The sequence below is a fragment of the Procambarus clarkii genome, chromosome 1 (genome assembly GCF_040958095.1).
Source record: "Procambarus clarkii isolate CNS0578487 chromosome 1, FALCON_Pclarkii_2.0, whole genome shotgun sequence".
NCBI classification, from domain to species: Eukaryota; Metazoa; Arthropoda; class Malacostraca; order Decapoda; family Cambaridae; genus Procambarus; species Procambarus clarkii.
The window spans coordinates 20,641,314-20,655,111 of NC_091150.1; the positions used below are offsets into that span (position 1 = coordinate 20,641,314).

Here is a 13,798-nt window from a genome sequence, read left to right on the forward strand (position 1 = left end):
TGTGTCCTGTAGTGGTGTTTGTCCCTGTTGTATGGTGTGTGTGTCCTGTAGTGGTGTTTGTCCCTGTTGTATGGTGTGTGTGTCCTGTAGTGATGTTTGTCCCTGTTGTATGGTGTGTGTGTGTGTGTGTGTCCTGTAGTAGTGTTTGTCCCTGTTGTATGGTGTGTGTGTCCTGTAGTGGTGTTTGTCCCTGTTGTATGGTGTGTGTGTCCTGTAGTGGTGTTTGTCCCTGTTGTATGGTGTGTGTGTCCTGTAGTGGTGTTTGTCCTTGTTGTATGGTGTGTGTGTCCTGTAGTGGTGTTTGTCCCTGTTGTATGGTGTATGTGTCCTGTAGTGGTGTTTGTCCTTGTTGTATGGTGTATGTCCGGTAGTGGTGTTTGTCCCTGTATGTCCTGTAGTGATGTTTGTCCCTGTTGTATGGTGTGTGTCCTGTAGTGGTGTTTGTCCCTGTTGTATGGTGTATGTGTCCTGTAGTGATGTTTGTCCCTGTTGTATGGTGTGTGTGTCCTGTAGTGATGTTTGTCCCTGTTGTATGGTGTGTGTGTCCTGTAGTGATGTTTGTCCCTGTTGTATGGTGTGTGTCCTGTAGTGATGTTTGTCCCTGTTGTATGGTGTGTGTGTCCTGTAGTGGTGTTTGTCCCTGTTGTATGGTGTGTGTGTGTGTGTGTGTGTCCTGTAGTGGTGTTTGTCCCTGTTGTATGGTGTGTGTGTCCTGTAGTGATGTTTGTCCCTGTTGTATGGTGTGTGTGTCCTGTAGTGGTGTTTGTCCCTGTTGTATGGTGTGTGTGTGTGTGTGTGTCCTGTAGTAGTGTTTGTCCCTGTTGTATGGTGTGTGTGTCCTGTAGTGGTGTTTGTCCCTGTTGTATGGTGTGTGTGTCCTGTAGTGGTGTTTGTCCCTGTTGTATGGTGTGTGTGTCCTGTAGTGGTGTTTGTCCTTGTTGTATGGTGTGTGTGTCCTGTAGTGGTGTTTGTCCCTGTTGTATGGTGTATGTGTCCTGTAGTGGTGTTTGTCCTTGTTGTATGGTGTATGTCCGGTAGTGGTGTTTGTCCCTGTTGTATGGTGTGTGTGTGTGTATGTCCTGTAGTGATGTTTGTCCCTGTTGTATGGTGTGTGTCCTGTAGTGGTGTTTGTCCCTGTTGTATGGTGTGTGTGTCCTGTAGTGGTGTTTGTCCCTGTTGTATGGTGTGTGTGTCCTGTAGTGGTGTTTGTCCCTGTTGTATGGTGTGTGTGTCCTGTAGTGGTGTTTGTCCTTGTTGTATGGTGTGTGTGTCCTGTAGTGGTGTTTGTCCCTGTTGTATGGTGTGTGTTCTGTAGTGGTGTTTGTCCCTGTTGTATGGTGTGTGTGTGTGTGTGTCCTGTAGTGGTGTTTGTCCCTGTTGTATGGTGTGTGTCCTGTAGTGATGTTTGTCCCTGTTGTATGGTGTGTGTGTGTGTGTGTCCTGTAGTGATGTTTGTCCCTGTTGTATGGTGTGTGTCCTGTAGTGGTGTTTGTCCCTGTTGTATGGTGTGTGTGTGTGTCCTGTAGTGGTGTTTGTCCCTGTTGTATGGTGTGTGTCCTGTAGTGATGTTTGTCCCTGTTGTATGGTGTGTGTGTCCTGTAGTGATGTTTGTCCCTGTTGTATGGTGTGTGTGTTTGTCCCTGTTGTATGGTGTGTCCTGTAGTGGTGTTTGTCCCTGTTGTATGGTGTGTGTCCTGTAGTGATGTTTGTCCCTGTTGTATGGTGTGTGTGTTTGTCCCTGTTGTATGGTGTGTCCTGTACTGGTGTTTGTCCCTGTTGTATGGTGTGTGTGTCTCTGCTGTATGATGCATGTCCCTTAGCAATGTATAGTGTTGTATAGTATATGACCCTAGTGATGTACTGTATGGTGTCCATTGTTGGGTGTTTGTGCGGCCCGTGGTGACCTACGAGTACTCTCTCTCTTGATAACTAATGGTGTGTCTTGTCCTCTCCCCTGTGCTACCCTCTTGGCATACAGGAGGAGGAGGAGGAAGAGGCACTGCATGAAGAAGAGCCCGAGGTGAGTGGTCTTGTTGCCTCAGTAAATAACGCCTCCAACTGTCTCCACTATTGACACTTCTTAAACACCATCTCCCTTACTCCTAAACCTCTCTTTCCTTCAAAATAATTACTCTCACTCTATAAACAAATCAAAATTTTAGTATTTAAGACATTTTATGAGTTAATGATCTGAAAACGACAATAAAGATGCAATATAATACTTGTAACACACTAAAGAAAACTGATATATATTAAAAAATGTAAATAAAATCATATCTTGGCTTTTACATCAGTTGTTTTCTCTTCAGGAGATCTAGGTTTTGTATAGAAATCTGAATACTTTCCTCAGATGTGGTTATATAGTCTGCCTGTTGTAGAGGAGTCTGGTGTTGTATTTATGTAGTCCACCTGCTAGAGAGGCACCTGGTGTTGTATTTATGTAGTCCACCTGCTAGAGAGGCACCTGGTGTTGTATTTATGTAGTCCACCTGCTAGAGAGGCACCTGGTGTTGTATTTATGTAGTCCACCTGCTAGAGAGGCACCTGGTGTTGTATTTATGTAGTCCACCTGCTAGAGAGGCACCTGGTGTTGTATTTATTTAGTCCACCTGTTAGAGAGGAGCCTGGTGTTGTATTTATATACAGTAGTATATCGTTATGTCCTAGTGAAAATGTTCTATAAGGATAGAATGGCAGGGAAGTGGCAGCAATGGCAGCCATCACAAACAGGAGCTGCAACAGCAAGGCTACTAGCTACCCTGACCATCTAGAAAACAGGCAGGTACTAGGCATGACGTAGCATCTTGTCGGAACACCCCCTAATCCTGGCAATAAGCACATGGCTGAGAAAGGCATAGGTAGCCCTGTATAAGAACAATGTCTTGTGCCAACAAAGTACACCCTTGGTGAAAGCATAAAGCCCTCGCATGCACAGGGAGCAGGGCTAAATGTGGTAGCAGCTAACTCATAACAAAGATTTTCTCCCAATCAAACAGTATTGCGGTGAAGAACAAGTCCAGTGTATTACTTGAAAAGGTTATATAGGAGCAGAAAACTCTGGTGGGTCAATTGGCAAGAAATTTGCCCAAAAAGAAAGAGAACCCTGGCATAAAGCTGGAGTGAAATAAGAAGCTAGAGCACACACAATGTGGGTGAATGAAAAGCACACTTGTGAGGACAAATGGGAAACAATAACAAAACAATTGTTTCTAGTGAAATGGACATTACAGCAATAGTTCACTCCACTTAACAGAAGGACGAGGCAGTAGGGAGGGCCCTGCAGAGAAGCTGTGTCCCTTAAGCTTGACCAGGCGAGATGGCTGGCTGAAGCCTATATGAGACGAGATTTCACCTGCTGGTGGTCATGTACAACATAGTCGATATATTTACATTGTGTTAATGATTGTTTGCATTGTTACCTGCGAGTCCGTAATTTCATTCAAGAACTGTAGTAATTTGTTTTGTAGTGGTTATACGTTCTGGTTACACATTTTTTGTGTATGTGATCTGCAGACTCTGTTGACCTTATTGAGGTCAACAGAGTCGTGGCTTGACTCTAGTCGTGGCTTGCACTAGGTTAGGCTGGGTCTCAGAGGCCTGACAAAGGTATGGCTGCGCTAGGTTAGGCTGGGTCTCAGAGGCCTGACAAAGGTATGGCTGCGCTAGGTTAGGCTGGGTCTCAGAGGCCTGACAAAGGTATGGCTGCGCTAGGTTAGGCTGGGTCTCAGAGGCCTGACAAAGGTATGGCTGCGCTAGGTTAGGCTGGGTCTCAGAGGCCTGACAAAGGTATGGCTGCACTAGGTTAGGCTGGGTCTCAGAGGCCTGACAAAGGTATGGCTGCGCTAGGTTAGGCTGGGTCTCAGAGGCCTGACAAAGGTATGGCTGCGCTAGGTTAGGCTGGGTCTCAGAGGCCTGACAAAGGTATGGCTGTGCTAGGTTAGGCTGGGTCTCAGAGGCCTGACAAAGGTATGGCTGCACTAGGTTAGGCTGGGTCTCAGAGGCCTGACAAAGGTATGGCTGCACTAGGTTAGGCTGGGTCTCAGAGGCCTGACAAAGGTATGGCTTAACCAGTGCTTAGCACAAGAAAGTCACTGAGGGGAATCCTCCTATGGGGCTAATAAAACGAAGGAGTATCATGCTGTTTTTATAATGTCATTTATCATTTTTACAAATTTCCATATTGGAATATGACTGAAATGTGTAATGTTAATTGGTAAGAAAGAAAGTAATGATGGAAATTTTCAGTGTTGAAACTGAGTTCCGGTAGTACAATCGCGTTCATTATTGACTTACAATCGAGAATACCGGGTTTAAATCCTGGGCGGAATAGAAATATTTGCGTTCATTTCCTATTACCTAATGCTCCTGTTCACCTGGCAGTAAGTAGGTACCCAGGAGTTAGTTAGCTTGTTGTGGGGTTGCGTCCTGGATAGGATCAGTATTCAACCTGGGGAGGGGGGGGGGAGAAGGACCTCAATATAAGTGTAACTTGTATATATACACAGGCTGCCTGTCCCACAACACAATAAATTACAGTATTATAATTAAATTTTTATTTAAATATATTATTTAGCCTTGTTAGTTAAGCATTTTATAATTTAATATTTACATGGAAAATTCAAATTTTAAATTTTCTTAATAATTCAGGTAATAGATCTGACTGAACGGAAAATAAATGAGAGCCTGATGGGCCAACAGCAACATCGAGAACGCACGCTATTTCTCCAGCATCAACGAGACCTGCTCACCGCAAAACCTCCGCCCCTACACTCCACAACCAGTAAGCTTTTCATCGTGTATCTTTTGTCTTGTATATTGAATTTTTATAAATACTGTACTGTATTACTATAGTAATACAGTACAGTATAAATACTGTACTGTATTACTACAGTATTTAAGACTTGTAAAATTGTCTTGTATATAGAATGACAGGTTTACTTTGTAAATATAAAAACTTTCTGAATTTGTGTCTCTAATATTATTGCATCATTTTGTGTATTACCACTGTATTGTACTCTCCACCATTGTACAAGGAGTTCCAAGTGCCTATACACCTTAATTTAAATTTTAATATAAGAAAGATGATGACAAGATGTAATGTTCCTTATTATACAGTTCTCGACCTATTATCCATAAGTTACCCATCAAATGAGTCAGACAGCCATCACAGGTAGACTTGGATAATGAACTCGTTAAATAACCACAAATGAAGACAATTTACCTGAAATGGCCAAATATTCAGGATTTTGGTCAGATATTTCATCATAATGGATGAGATATGGATAAACTTCTGGATATATTGTACAGTATAACTGAAAACGACTAAGTACTCAAATAATCAACACGTACACAGAGGAACCAGCTCTCTCTCTCTCTGTTGACCTTTATATCTCTACCATGTATGAGCGTCAGATGCCGGGTGTGGCAGTCTTGGGAGTAGGTGTGGCAGTTTTGGGAGTTGGTGTGGCAGTCTTGGGAGTAGGTGTGGCAGTTTTGGGAGTTGGTGTGGCAGTCTTGGGAGTTGGTGTGGCAATCTTGGGAGTTGGTGTGGCAGTCTTGGGAGTTGGTGTGGCAGTCTTGGGAGTAGGTGTGGCAGTTTTGGGAGTTGGTGTGGCAGTCTTGGGAGTTGGTGTGGCAGTCTTGGGAGTAGGTGTGGCAGTCTTGGGAGTTGGTGTGGCACTCTTGGGAGTTGGTGTGGCAGTCTTGGGAGTTGGTGTGGCAGTCTTGGGAGTTGGTGTGGCAGTCTTGGGAGTTGGTGTGGCAGTCTTGGGAGTTGGTGTGGCAGTTTTGGGAGTTGGTGTGGCAGTCTTGGGAGTAGGTGTGGCAGTTTTGGGAGTTGGTGTGGCAGTCTTGGGAGTTGGTGTGGCAGTCTTGGGAGTTGGTGTGGCAGTCTTGGGAGTTGGTGTGGCAGTCTTGGGAGTAGGTGTGGCAGTTTTGGGAGTTGGTGTGGCAGTCTTGGGAGTTGGTGTGGCAGTCTTGGGAGTAGGTGTGGCAGTCTTGGGAGTTGGTGTGGCACTCTTGGGAGTTGGTGTGGCAGTCTTGGGAGTTGGTGTGGCAGTCTTGGGAGTTGGTGTGGCAGTCTTGGGAGTTGGTGTGGCAGTCTTGGGAGTTGGTGTGGCAGTCTTGGGAGTTGGTGTGGCAGTCTTGGGAGTTGGTGTGGCAGTCTTGGGAGTAGGTGTGGCAGTCTTGGGAGTTGGTGTGGCAGTCTTGGGAGTTGGTGTGGCAGTCTTGGGAGTAGGTGTGGCAGTCTTGGGAGTTGGTGTGGGTGTCGGGAGTTGGTGTGGCAGTCTTGGGAGTAGGTGTGGCAGTCTTGGGAGTTGGTGTGGCAGTCTTGGGAGTTGGTGTGGCAGTCTTGGGAGTTGGTGTGGCAGTCTTGGGAGTAGGTGTGGCAGTCTTGGGAGTAGGTGTGGCAGTCTTGGGAGTAGGTGTGGCAGTCTTGGGAGTAGGTGTGGCAGTCTTGGGAGTAGGTGTGGCAGTCTTGGGAGTAGGTGTGGCAGTCTTGGGAGTTTGTGTGGGTGTCGGGAGTTGGTGTGGCAGTCTTGGGAGTTGGTGTGGGTGTCGGGAGTTGGTGTGGCAGTCTTGGGAGTTGGTGTGGCAGTCTTGGGAGTTGGTGTGGGTGTCGGGAGTTGGTGTGGCAGTCTTGGGAGTTGGTGTGGCAGTCTTGGGAGTTGGTGTGGCAGTCTTGGGAGTTGGTGTGGCAGTCTTGGGAGTTGGTGTGGCAGTCTTGGGAGTTGGTGTGGCAGTCTTGGGAGTTGGTGTGGCAGTCTTGGGAGTTGGTGTGGGTGTCGAGAGTTGGTGTGGGTGTTGAGAGTTGGTGTGGATGTCAGGAGTAGGTGTGGGTGTTGGGAGTTGGTGTTGGGGTCTTGGGAGATGGTGTGAGTGCTGGGAGTAGGTGTGGATGTAGGGAGTAGGTGTTAATATCAGGAGTTGGTGCGGTGCTTACCTATCAGTTACTACAGGGAAGTGAGATCTAGCTTTCAGCCTCCTAGATATTTATGCCTGGCATGCTAATTACCCTTCTCAGTATTCATGTTCCTCATCATATTTATGTTAATGACATAATACTTTTTCTTAAAACTAAGTCAAGTGCCCATTTTGAGATACTAAGCCTAATTTACAAAAGAGCCTCTAGATTTTTAGCTCCTGCCATTGCATTACTCTACAACAAATCACTTGAACTCAAAGCCGTTCCACATATTCTAAAAAAAAAACAAGAGTAACTCCTGTTCATAAAAGTGGTGATCTTACAGAAGTCAACAATTTCAAACCAATATTAATCCTGCCAAGCTTGTGTAAAATATTTGAAAAGTTAATCTACATGCCGCTCTACTTCTATCTGGCAAAACATAATATACTTAGCTCTTGCCAATATGGCTTTAGACTCAAAAAAAAGCACCAGTGATGCACTGATTAGTATGATTAACTTGATACATGCAGCTCTTAACAAAAATTAGTATGCTGTTGGGTTATTTGTTGACCTACATAAGGCTTTTGACACTGTTAACAATAATAACCTCCTTAAATTACAACACTGGAATCAGAGGTCACTCTCTCCAATACCAACAGTCTTACGTCAGTGACAGCAGGTTCCAGTATGTCTCTGTAAATGATTCCAATTCTCCCACCCTGCTCATTAAGCTCATTAACATTGGTCTTCCACAGGGCAGTATACTTGCTCCTCTTTCTTATTTACATTAATGACCTTCCAAATGCCTCTCCAAACCTCAAGCCAATTTTATTTGCTGATGACACAACCTTCATTTTCTCCAGTTATTAATCTCCCTCTTATTCTGAATGACATAGTGAATAATAAAATAAATAAAGTCCATCTTTGGGTAACTGCTAACAAACTCACCCTTAACACTGATAGAACCTTATATATCTTGTTTGGTAATAAATCCACTGATCAAATTAATCTAAGAATTAACAATATCCAAATTGAGAAATTCCATAGGAGGTGTGATGATGGTTCGAACCTATGCGATGAGTGTTCCCACGCAAACCATGGGTATATCCAAATTAGTAACAAAGTAGAGGGTAACTTCCTTGACAACAAGTTGAATTTCCAGTGCCACATACAAAATATAACTAAAAAAAAAAATTCTAAAAGAATTGGCATTCTTTCCAAAATCAGATTATGTACCTCGCCGTGCCGTGGTAATGCTTTATTACTCTTTCATGTATCCTTATCTCACATATAGTATCTGTACCAAGATACTACTACCCAAAATCATCTATGACCTCTAATTACTCAACACAAATCAGCTATTAGAACAATCACAAACTGAAGCCCCAGGCAGCACTTGGCCCCCTTACTTAACACTTAAACTGGGCAACACGTCATATGACCTGTTGAGTAACTTACCCAAAAGTGCGCATCACGTCATATGACTTGTTGGAGTACTACGCAAGATTTAAACGGCCCGCGGATACACGGGGTTCACCTCAACTTTGTCAGGGCTCTTGTAAACAGATGCCATTTAAAAAAAATCATGGGCAACATTCCCGGGTGTTAGGGGCCTCAGTACTGAGTGAGCCACCAAGGCTGGTGCACGCAGCATGAGCTCACAGCACTGCTGTTCAGTTTGTGACCACAGCACCGCCTAAAAATGTCAAAATATATATGTACGTGCTATTATTTAGCGATGATAGTATTACAGAAGACCCCTGACTGTGATAAAAATGACTAGGATTCTGATAATAGCAGGATTGTTGTGATAATTTGCGGTGTGCTGTGAGAGGAATAATGTTGAGGGAGGGAGGGCGGTAGCATCATCTGCCAAATCTGTCTGGCCTCCTGTTACTGTTTGCCGTCACCATATAAGCTTAGTGGTTCGCTATGGTCATAATACGCATAAATATTTTGTACCATAGTATGCTCAAGTTATATCTTGCCTTCATTGATGACCCTTGTTGGCGTATGGAAGATGGTGAGGAGGGTGGAAGGAGGAGAGGGGAGAAGAAGGGGAGAAGGAAAGAAAGGGAGACTCTGTTTAGAAGGGGAGTCTCCTTCTATTATAACATCAGGCAGTGATGCCTTCTTTGGGGTAACGTTTTGGCCTGCATACCACTAGCACCTGGTTGTGGCTCACTGCTTGTTTTTCTCACTAAAAATCTTTTCATAGAGACTTGTTTCCCTATGTTTTAACATTTGTCTGTAGTGAGGCATCACAGTGGCATCACAAAAGGTTAAGGCAATGGCCTACTGCAGCTTGATTTGGGTGAGTCATCTCAACATAACCTTGTATTTCTTCCCATACTGCACACCAATTCTTAATTGTTGAGGAACCCATAGCATGGTATATAATAATAACTTTTATGTTTAGAAAGCAATAAAGCTGAAAAACAATGAAATTCTTTACAAAGAATTCAAGCACGATTGTCAATAAGTGGGAGCCACTGGTAAACTGAAATGCGGCCGTCCATGCCATCTGGAACCATGTGCTCAATCGACCAATACGTGTATCAACAAGCTCGCAAATTGAGGCAAAGCTCGTAAACCGATTCAAATTTTACGAAGACATTGAGCTCGTAACCCGTAAAATTCGTAAGCCAAGGTTCCACTGTACTAACGTAAATTGAGTGAGATAAAAAATACTGGAGCTAAATGATATGATACAGCTTATGATACTAGAGAAGGTTGTACTAACACAGACAGAACTTGAGGATAATATTTTACGTGAGGGTATATACCTGAGCAGCTACTCAATTTTGAGACAGGACAGAAATATTTGAAAAGGTGGAGGAGTTTCCTTGCTGGTGAAGGAACACTTGAAGCAAAGAAAATTAATAATAGACAACCCACAAGAAGTTGACATAATGGCTCTGGAGATTTGTAATCAGGATAATAAAATTATAATTATAAATGCCTACATTCCACCAGCAAGCGACACATGTACAAAAGAGGACCTGGATGACAAATGAGAGTGTCTCATAATGAACCTGAGAGAGACCAACCCGTTCTCGCAAATTTAATAAGTCAATATTGACTTATTAAATATGTGCATAGGTGACATACTTCCCATATTAGTTTCCCTTGAAAAGCTTCATAGAAAACACCGACCTTACCTAACCTACTTAGTATGTTAAGATAAGCATCTTATTGCTTCGTAATTACAATTATTACCTAACCTATACCTATAATAGGTTAAGTAACAATTGTAATTACGAAGCTATAAGATGCTTATTTTAACATACTAGGCAGGTTAGGTAAGGTCGGTGTTTTCTATGAAGCTTTTCAAGGGAAACTAATATGGGAAGTATGTCACCTATGCACATATTTAATAAGTCAATATTGACTTATTAAATTTGCGAGAACGGGTTGGAGAGACTATAGTAAGAGCCGGTAAAGGTAAATCACGAATGTTGGTACTTGCCGACCTCAACTTAAAATAATAGACTGGGGAGGCCTATAAAGCAATAATAAGAGCCCCCAGGAAGAGTAGGCAGCTGCTTGTAGCACTGCCACTTGCCCCATGTCCTTGGGAAATGCCAGAGCAAACAGGCAGGGACTGAAACAGGTCAAATTGAGCCCTGTTTAGAAACACCTGAAAGATGGAGCTCACCTCCTTCCAGTCATGGGTATGGGAATGACAGAACCCTTGCCAAGACCCCAAGGAAAGAAAAGGGTTGTCAGCCAACCAGAATGACCCTGAGACCTCAAACTATTACCAAGGAGATGGACCTGAACTCTAGTTGACTGCACCATGACATGGTCAAAAGAATTGCTACCTGGGTTACTACTGTACCCACAAGGATCCCGAGGCTTCCACTGAAGCCTAACCTAGTGCTTCTTTGGGGTTGACTACTGGATGGAATGGACTTGTTCTGAGGACGGGTTGGCCAAAGAACATTCCTAACCCAAGGACCCAACAGAGTAAGCAAGACGCCTTGAACAGCCCAGGGCGAGGCCCCCCTCCCAGGTGGGCTGACCTCACAGATGCGAACCCCGAACACACGAGTGAAGATTATTCGTTGTATGAGAGCAGTTTAGCAGATACACAAGGAAGAAAATCTTGAGTACATGCAGTCTGAAACGTACAAAAAGCCAAGCCAATATAGCAAGCTGGAATCAAAACACGCGTGTGAAGCTACACTAAAATTTGAAACCATAGTCAAGCCTGGCTGTGGGCTGGGCTTGGGCAGTAGAAGGACTCCCAGAACCTCATTCAGGTACAGTCTAGATACAATACAATAAAGTAGTTGACCCCCACAGGACAAGCAAGTCCAAATAAGGCTGGCACTTAGCTTTGAGGCTTGCCCACAAGTTGGCGTGACCAGAAGTAATAGAAGTTGGTCTGGGGACACCAACATATGAACAGAACGGACTTTGGGAGCCTGGGCTGGGCTGCCTGGTGGTGGTAATCAGTACTAACAAGTTTTGAGGTCGTTTGAGTGAATCCCTTGTTGTGTGACTCATTTGCTTAGTTGTTTGGCAGTCTCTCGAGGCTACATTTTCTGTGAACCCCTGTGATGTCTGTAAAGCTGCGCTGACTTTCCGAGGCTTTTTCTGGTGAGGCGGCAGATTGTCATCTGTTCTCTGCACCTCTGTGAGGAAGGAGGCAGGTTCTGGCTCTGGTCCTTGGTAGACCAAACAGGAGCATAATCTGTGGCTGACATGACCTGTTAGTATGAAACAATCCCAGGAAGATAGCTTGAAGGAGCTACTAGGGCATCTCTCCAGAACCAATTATATGTGTATTGTGTAACCAATGTGAAAGTTATCAAGGTAGGTGGGCCTCTCAATGGTTGAAACTAATAAAAGGAATATATATTTACACCTGTCTTATTTATTGTAGTTATGGATTGTTCATTGTGGAGAGTTCTATTTTGAGGAAGGGTACTAATTTGTTTTTAATCATTTTGGAAAAATTAGAAATAACTTCATAAACAGCATTAAGTCTGGAATCTTTTGTAAAATTTAAATTTTTTTTTTGACAGATTCAGCCTTCACACCTCGTTCAGGTAGTCACATAGCTCGGCCTCTTTCTCGCGCTCTCAGTTCTCCACTTGTTACCCTCTCTCCACAAGGATCACCACAGGAGCCCATAAATATAAATAAACAGGTAATTAGCTGTATCTGTGGTACATCAGCACGATGTGTCCTTGGAGTTCTCAAGTACTGTTCTCTTGAACAGTCATAACCAACACCTAACACAGTACTCATTTCCAAATGTCGTCTACTCTGAAGTGGGCGCTTCCATTCAATGAAAACGGGCACCAGAAAGGTAGGACAAACAAAAACAAATGTCGTCTACTCTGAAGTGGGCGCTTCCATTCAATGAAAACGGGCACCAGAAAGGTAGGACAAACAAAAACAGACAACAGCAAGGTCAAATAAAAATAGAAAAACAAGAAAAAGTACAAAGGGGAAAAATATACCAAAATAGTAAAGGGGCTGAAATCAGAATGACAAAAAGGTGTGATCTGCCAGGTAATTCATTCTCTTCATAGTCACAGCTGTGTCACCCTGAGCTGTGTCACCCTGAGCTGTGTCACCCTGAGCTGTGTCACCCTGAGCTGTGTCACCCTTATCTGTGTCACCCTGAGCTGTGTCACCCTGAGCTGTGTCACCCTTAGCTGTGTCACCCTGAGCTGTGTCACCCTCAGCTGTGTCACCCTCAGCTGTGTCACCCTGAGCTGTGTCACCCTGAGCTGTGTCACCCTGAGCTGTGTCACCCTGAGCTGTGTCACCCTGAGCTGTGTCACCCTGAGCTGTGTCACCCTGAGCTGTGTCACTCTGAGCTGTGTCACTCTGAGCTGTGTCACCCTGAGCTGTGTCACCCTGAGCTGTGTCACCCTGAGCTGTGTCACCCTGAGCTGTGTCACCCTCAGCTGTGTCACCCTGAGCTGTGTCACCCTGAGCTGTGTCACCCTGAGCTGTGTCACCCTTAGCTGTGTCACCCTGAGCTGTGTCACCCTTAGTAGTGTCACCCTTAGCTGTGTCACCCATAGCTGTGTCACCCTTAGTTGTGTCACCCATAGCTGTGTCACCCTCAACTGTGTCACCCTTAGCTGTGTCACCCTTAGCTGTGTCACCCTTAGCTGTGTCACCCATAGCTGTGTCACCCTAAGCAGTGTCATCCTCAGCTGTGTCACCCTCAGCTGTGTCACCCTCAGCTGTGTCACCCTTAGCTGTGTCACCCTAAGCTGTGTCACCCTTAGCTGTGTCGCCCTTAGGTATGTCACCCTTAGCTTTGTCACCCTTAGCTGTGTCACCCTTAGCTGTGTCACTCTTAGCTGTGTCACCCTTAGCTGTGTCACCCTTAGCTGTGTCACTCTTAGCTGTGTCACCCTTAGCTGTGTCACCCTTAGCTGTGTCACCCTTAGCTGTGTCACCCTCAGCTGTGTCACTTAGCTGTGTCACCCTCAGCTGTGTCACTCTTAGCTGTGTCACCCTCAGCTGTGTCACCCTCAGCTGTGTCACCCTTAGCTGTGTCACCCTCAGCTGTGTCACCCATAGCTGTGTCACCCTCAGTGGTGACACCCTCAGCTGTGTCACCCTTAGCTGTGTCACCCTTAGCTGTGTCACCCTTAGCTGTGTCACCTTTAGGTGTGTCACCCTCAGCTGTGTCACCCTTAGCTGTGTCACCCATAGCTGTGTCACCCTCAGCTGTGTCACCCTCAGCTGTGTCACCCTTAGCTGTGTCACCCTTAGCTGTGTCACCCTTAACTGTGTCACCCTTAGCTGTGTCACCCTCAGCTGTGTCACCCTTAGCTATGTCACCCTCAGCTGTGTCACCCTTAGCTGTGTCACCCTTAGCTGTGTCACCCTTAGCTGTGTCACCCTCAGCTGTGT

General features: G+C 44.9%; 1 protein-coding gene across 1 annotated transcript in view; it reads left to right on the forward strand.

Annotated features, from left to right (window-relative positions):
* LOC123754206 (histone deacetylase 4) overlaps window positions 1-13,798 on the forward strand; it is a 99,069-nt gene that overhangs the window by 25,646 nt on the left and 59,625 nt on the right. The window contains 3 exon segments of the mRNA XM_045736418.2: window positions 1,979-2,020; window positions 4,648-4,780; window positions 11,941-12,065. Of these exon segments, the coding sequence (XP_045592374.2) occupies window positions 1,979-2,020; window positions 4,648-4,780; window positions 11,941-12,065 (300 nt within the window).